The sequence below is a fragment of the Chaetura pelagica genome, unplaced genomic scaffold (assembly GCF_000747805.2).
Source record: "Chaetura pelagica isolate M959 unplaced genomic scaffold, ChaPel_1.0 scaffold938, whole genome shotgun sequence".
Classification (NCBI taxonomy): Eukaryota; Metazoa; Chordata; class Aves; order Apodiformes; family Apodidae; genus Chaetura; species Chaetura pelagica.
In genome coordinates, this window is record NW_009954221.1 from 670,052 (window position 1) to 677,057 (window position 7,006).

General features: G+C 63.0%; 1 protein-coding gene across 1 annotated transcript in view; it reads right to left on the minus strand.

The window, feature by feature from the left end:
• Positions 1–3,139: 3,139 nt before the first annotated feature.
• Positions 3,140–7,006, minus strand: part of LOC104393948 — a 43,687-nt gene continuing 39,820 nt past the window's right edge. The window contains exons 13-16 of the mRNA XM_010003476.1: positions 4,758–4,904; positions 4,558–4,594; positions 4,053–4,160; positions 3,140–3,582 (exon numbers count right to left, since the gene is read on the minus strand). Of these exons, the coding sequence (XP_010001778.1) occupies positions 3,140–3,582; positions 4,053–4,160; positions 4,558–4,594; positions 4,758–4,904 (735 nt within the window). The remainder of the gene's footprint in view (positions 3,583–4,052; positions 4,161–4,557; positions 4,595–4,757; positions 4,905–7,006) is intronic.

Sequence of the window (7,006 nt, forward strand, 5' to 3'; positions counted from 1 at the left end):
CCTTCCCCGAACCCGCACGGCCCCCCAGGCACCCCCCTTTCCCGGCAGCGCCCCAGCTCTGCCCTCGCCGCTGCAGGAAGGAATCCCAAAGCAGCCCCCGGGCGCTGGTATTTCGTGTGCTGCTCCGTGCCAGGCGCTCCCTGAGCTTTGGTACCGCCCGCACAGGCTCTGGTGTGGAGTCCCTGGCAGCCCGGGGGCTTTGCCTGCCCTGGTGCTGCCACCAGCAACCCCCCCGCGGTGGGGTGGGAAGCAGTGATCGCTGGTGCCAGGGGAGGGAAGTGCTCTGCAGGCTTTTATCAAGCTCTTGGAGTCTTTTGCAAAGCCTGAGGTCCAGAGGCATCTTGCACAGGTGTGGAAATGGGGGCATGGAGGGCTTGTCAGTGACCAGGTGTTCTGGACAAGAAGTTGTGTGGTGCCAGTCTGCACTCCCAGCTCCATCCCTCTCCTCCATCCTTGGCTGCTGTCAGAAATGTGGGTGCTGGGGGGCACTGCCAGCCCCTCTCACTGCTGCTGGTTGTTGTGAAAAGGCAGAAAGACCTGGAAAAGCTGTGGAGCTGGGACCTTGGGGATGCCCCCTCCAGCTCTTTCCCCCTCCAGTCTATCCCATCTCTCATTGCTTGGCTCTCCAGATTCGTGGAGACTATTTGGCCTGATGCTTGTGGAGTTTTTCTCCTCCAGAAACATCCACCCACGAGTCCTCTCCCTTCCAGGAAAGCAGAGACCCGTGGCCTGCTGGCACCATCCCAGCTCTCCCAGCTCACGCAGGGGCTGCTTCACTTGCTCCAGTTTGCTGCGTGGCCAGCGGGCCCAGGGCTGCTTGAAACTCCCTTTTGAAGTAGAACTGTGGAGCACCTGCTGTTTCCTGCAGCCCCAGCTTGTCAGATCAACCCTGAGCTCCCACGGCTGCTGCCAAGGGCAGCTCTGGTGCCGCAGGAGCTGGGATGAGGTCTTGGGTTAGTAAGGATTTTGGGAGCTCTGGGAGCCTGACTCCTGTTGCTTGGTCACCAAGGTGGTTGAGAAGGCAGGAGGAGGAATGAGAGGTGCAAGAAAAAGGGACCATCTCAAAGGATGTTTTGGAAGGGAAGGTGTTTGCTGAGCTGCGTTTGGTGGGGGCCCAGCCCCACTTTGTGCTTTTGGGTTGTGTTGGGTTTTCATGATGGCCTTGCTGGGACAGGAGCCTGCAGGAGCTGGGGGCTGGTGAGGGACAATGGCCAATGTGGGTGGGGGCACAGGGGAGTCACCCGGCTCAGCCTCACACCAGCTCCCAGCCAAGAAAGGAGGGTCTGTCCTGGAAAGCTGTGGAATGGACAGTGGGAGCAAGGAGCAGCCCCTGCCTGGCCATGGCACGTGGGGAACAAGCCCATCTCAGCACTCTGGGGCTTGCCTGGGCTCGGGGACACCAAAGTGGAGTGAGGAGCAGCACCGGGACCCCCCCGGGCAGCTGGGTGAGACGCAGCCCCCGAGATGATGGAAGCAGGGGAGGCAGAGGAGCAGGGGAGGAAGAGGAGCAGGGCCCGGCTCAGGGCCCGGCAGGGGCTCTGCTCCCAGGGGCAGTAAAGGCGCCGGGATGGGGAATGCATCTCCTTGGGAATGCCGGAGGCATCCGGCAGGGCCGTTTGAGGCGCTACCGGTGCAAGACGAGGCAGGACCCGGTTCCTGCCCGCAGCTGTCGCTGGGCTCCCTCTGCAGCTCCTGGGAACTGCGGCAGCTCCTGGCACCCGGCAGCTCCAGCATCCCATCCAACAGCTCTGGTGTCCCAGCACCACCCGGCTCTGCCCAGGCAGGTGGGGGAGCACGGGGGGGGGATGGAGGGAGGCTACGGGCAGCCGGGGGGCAGAGGCTGAGCTGCAGCGAGGGGGCTGCAGCACGGGGGGCAAGGTGAGGGGAGCCTGTCCGGGGGGTGAGGCATCCCGGGGGACTGCAGTGTGCCCCCTGAGCGTGGGACCCAGCCCAGCCCTCACCACGGCTGCTCTGCACCTTGCCCGGGGGTGCAGGATGCAAAGAGGTGCAAGAGCAGCACTGGGATATGGGCTTTATTCAAACCAGCACTGAGCCCCCCCGGCAGTGCTGGCTTGGGGGGTGCTCACATCCGTGGTGGGAGCCTGTGCTGCCACCTGTCTGTGCCCACCAACTGTCTCAATATGATACAGAGTGAATGCAGACAATGAGGCTGTGTCTGGGTCCGTGGGCTGGGCCAGCCTGACCCTGGTCCCACCTTCTCCAAACCGTGTTTCGTGTCCCATGTGGCCTTGAACACCAAGTCTGTCCTGTCCCTGCTGGGCTGCCGCAGGGGGGTGACATCCCATGGGTTGAGGATTGCTGGGGGTGAAGGTGTCAGCAAGGGGGTGGCTGTGCCAGCCCAGTGGGGCTGGGAGGGCTGAAAATGCCCAGGAAAGAGGTGGGTGGGAAGTGAAGGGGCGGGGAGCTGGTTCTGTGCAGCTCAGCTGGGGCACAACGTGCCTCCCTGCCACGTGCCGGGTGCTGGAGATTCCTCTGCTCTTTGACCTCCCCTGGAGCCGGGGATGGTGTCACTCCAGGTTTCTGATTAGCCCAAACTGAAACTCCTTCTCTCTTCCCCGAAGCTGAGGCCAGCCCTGTCTTGTCCCTGCCGGCTTGTCCTCCGGTCTCTGCCCCAGGGGTGCCAGCCCTGGCCCATGTCCCAGCACCTCCAGCTCAGGGTCCCCAAGCACCCACAGCCTGGGTCTGGCCCTGCCTGATGGGGTGTCACCCCGGCAGGGGGTCACCCTCCCATGGGGACACTGAGCAGCTGCCGATGTGACTCTGGCCCCTCTCTTGCAGCACAGAGGGGTTTGGTGTCACTGGCTCCATGAGCTCATGCTGGAGCCAGGGAGGAGATGTCCCACCAGGGCTGGGATGTCCACCTTTGTGTGTCTCCTTGTGGTTCCTTGAAGACCTCTCCTGGCTCATGGGCTTCCTCCCGGCTGGATGGTGAGGCCCTGAGTGGAATTCCTGCAGGCAGCCACCCCCTGTGCCCTCCTCTGGCTTGTCCTCTGCTGCAAGGGACAACACGTGCAGGTAAGGACCCTGGTCCAGGTCCTGCCATTTGGCCGCTGTCCGTTTGGAATCGCTGCTGCCCTGGGAGAGCGACTGGGCAGGAGCAGCAGGAAGGTGGGATGTGTCACAGGTCGAGCCGGAAGGCCCCGAAGTAGCTGGCGGCAGCGTCGTTGTAGTCGATGGCCAAGGAGGAGACGGAGACAAAGAGCTCATCACCGGCCTTCAGCTCAAACAGCCCCCCCTGGTAGAGAGCGTGGAGCCCGTAGTCTGCCTCGGGTGCCCAGCACTTGGTGCCCACCCCCTTGAGCAGCAGGATGGGCTGGCTGTAGGACGTCTTCCAGTTGATGCACTGCACGAGCTGGGGCACGGAGGGGTGGGCACCGGCCCCGTCGCTGGGGTAGCGGAAGTAGATCTGGGAGTAGACGTAGTACTTGCCCGCCTGGTTGACCCGCAGCCTCCCGTCCCGGTAGGTGATGTTCTGCAGGTGGGAGAGGCTGGTGCTGGCTTCCCAGCGCGCGATGGCGTGGCGGCAGGACTGGGAGAGGTTCCCGAAGCGCTTGGAGCTCCCTGGGGAGAAGGAAGGGGCACTGGGGGGGGGTGAGATGCCCTGGGGAGCAGCCATCAGGGTCACAGAAAGGAAAGGAGGGGCTCTGACTCTCCCAGTCATCCAGCTGGGAAGGCTGGAGAATCATAGAACCATTTTGGTTGGAAAAGGCCTTTAAGATCATCCAGTCCAACTGTTAACCCAGCACTGCCAAGGCCGTCACTAAACCTCTCCTGGCACAACTTGAGGCCATTGCCTCTTGTTCTATTGCTTGTTCCCTGGGAGAAGTGACTGACCCCTCATCACTCCAATCTCCTTCCAAGAAACTGTAGAGAGCAAGAAGGTCTCCCCTCAGCCTCCTTTTCTCCAAGGTGGTCTTGGACTGGAGAGGAGAACCATCTCTCCAACTGCCAACAAATACATCCTCCCATCCAGCTCCCCTGCCCTTTGGGTGAGATCTTTGCCCTGTTCCCACCTCGGAAACACGACTCACCATCCTGGGCCAGGCTCTGTGGGCGGAGGGTGAGGTGTGCTGAGGGCTTGTTGGCTGTTCTGGGACGTGCCTGCCCCTCCGAGGTGTTCAGGTAGCTCCTCCGGGCTTCTGCAAGGGAAGGGACAGGGCTGCAGAGGGCAGGGCACCCGGGGACACCCAGCCCTGAGCAGGCACAGCAGGGGCTGCCCCACTGACCCGCCAAAGAGGGAGCTTATTTGGGGAGGGAAAGGTCACGTCAATCATTATCTAACAGGGGACCTGCTGTCCCCTGGGGCCCTGGTTCTCCAGCTGGACACACAGTGTTGTCCCCCAGCCTGTCCCCTGGGGACACAGGGCTGTGGGACACTGCCCAGCTGGCAGGACTGTGCCCGGTGGAGTTTGTCCCTGGAGGGGCTGATCCCCCCATCCTGCTGGCACCCCCGGCCGCACACCGAGCCCTGGGCATGAGGGGGTGGCTCCGTCTGTCCGGCTGCACCCCCGCCCCGGGGCCAGGCCAAGGACTCACCCTGCACCGCGCTCCTGTGGATCACCTTCTCTGTCACCTGGACCAGCAGAGAAGAGGAACAGCCCCATGGTTAGAGGTGAAACGCTCCCCAGAAATTGCCCTCTGCCCCACCTCTGATGGGGAAACTGAGGCAGGAAGGCAGATGGGACATCTCCCATCAGCTCTCCTGTCCTCTCGTGGTCCCCGAAGTCCAGGCTCACCGTGGCCACGTAGGCTTTGATGGTGTTGGCCAGCTTGAGGCAGGACTGGTTGGTGATCAGCTCCTCCAGGCTGGAGCCCTCCTGCTGCTGGTTGATCACCTGCAGACAGCGCAGCTCCTCCGTGCTGGTGGGGGCCTGGGCCTTGAGCTGGAACAGAAACCCAGGACACCTGCATCAAAGCCTGGGCAGGAGAACAGCCCTGAGCTGCCCTGGCCCTGCAGGGGCTGGGATGGGGCAGGACCACTGGGATGGAGCAGGGTGGTGGGGGCTGGGGGGAGCCCAGGGTCTTCAATCTCCGTGCTGGTGGGGGCCTGGGCCTTGAGCTGGAAAAAAAACCCCAGGACACCTGCATCAAAGCCTGGGCAGGAGAACAGCCCTGAGCTGCCCTGGCCCTGCAGGGGCTGGGATGGGGCAGGACCACTGGGATGGAGCAGGGTGGTGGGGGCTGGGGGGAGCCCAGGGTCTTCAATCTCATTGTATCCTGCTCTGATCCTTGGCAGGAGCGAGTCCTGCTCATCCCGGCTCCCTGGGAACACAACAGCCCCTTGCAGCAAGCTCCAGCAGGAGGAGGAGCTGAGACACCAGGAGGAGGCAAGACATGAGGATTCTGCAAACTCCAGGGCACCAGGTAAGGAAAATTAACTCCAGCTTCCCATCCTCCACCTCCTTCACCTCGTCCTCCCCTACCCCGGGGGCACGAGGCTGCTCCAGCAGTCGATCCCAGCCTTGGCTCTTGGTGCTGAGGTGGGAGCTGCAGCCACAGCTGGGACGTGCCCAGGCAGCCGGGTCCAGGCTCTCCCTGCTTCCCTGCTGCGGAGCTGATCCAGGCAAGCTCGGAGGCTTCCTCACCTGTGCTGGGTGTGGTGTGGGCCTGCAGCCCTCCCTGCGTGTGGCCCAGGCTCTGCAGGGCAAGTGGCTCCTTCCTGGGGCTCCCGGGGCTGCCCCAGGTGTCCCAGCCATGGCATCACAGTGGGGGGACAGGCAGGGCTGCCTCTGGGGTGTCACTGTGCTGCTGGTTGAGGTGTGGGGAAACTGAGGCACGGATGGGACAGCTGCCCTGGAATCAGTGTGCCAGGAGGTGGGAATGAACACCAGCACCTTGCCAAGCCTACTTTTAGCATCTGGGTCATTCCCAGATCCCAGGACAGAACCCAGGAGTCCTTAGGCTTGGCCACATTGTCACCTGGGGCTTGGCCACCTCCAGCACCGGCACAGCCCCCGTGTCCCCGTGTCCCTGCTCATTCCAGGACGTGCTCCTGCTTGGGATGAGCACAGACCCCGGTGCCAGCAGCAGGACCGTGTGAGGGCAGATCAAAAGGGGGGCTTCGGGGGATTTGGGGCAGTATTGGGGCTGCCAGGAGCTGTGCTGGGTCCCAGCACTGCCTGATCACGCTAATTGCCTTGATGAACTCTGGCCGGATCGGCACCACCAGCTCCCCCTCCGCAGGGACCCCTCCCCCTGCCCCCTCCCCCTGCCCTCCCGCTGGGTGGGGCGTCACATTCAGGAAAAAAGGGGGAAGTTTTGTAAAAGTGGGGGCAGGGGCAGCACCCCCGTGAGGGGGTAAGGGCAGGATGGTCCCACCCAGGGATTCCATGTCCCCGGAGATGCTGAGCTCCGACTACCCCTCCCCAGCATGGATCCCACGCAGGGATTCAGGGACCAGACTCTGGAATTAGCCCAAAGAGCCCATTTAAGTGGCTTTCTCCTCCCTCCTGCGGCTCCGTCTGCCACATTCCCCTTCTCCAGCCCCTTTCATGTAAATCCCTCACAGCGGGTGTCACAGGGATGGAAACAAAGCCCAGCGCGAGGGCTGGAAGCTGCTCCAAGGCGGCTCCCGCATCCAGAGCCAGAGCTTTTCCCTTTTTCCCCCCCCGACTCTGATGTGGGTTTTGTGCAACGCTCGCTGCTGCGGGACCCTTTTCCTGCTGCCCGCCCCCGCGGCGGGGAAGATGGGAGAAGCTGCCAGCCCTCCTGAATGTCCCTCTTCCCACAGCAAACATCCCTCCTGGGGGGTGATTCCTCCTCCTGGACGCTCCGGCTGCTCGGGAATTGCCGTGGGCACGAATCTGCCCCCAGCACCTGGAGGGGGGTGTCTGTGAGCAGGATCACGTCCCAGTTTGGGAAGGGTTTGGCACGAGTGACGCTGCGAGGAGGGGGTGGTGGTGGCTGGGTCTCAGCATGAGGTTTTGGGGTGATTAAGCCGGAGCATGGACCCAAGAGCTGCTGTTCGGGGGGTGGGGGGAAGAAG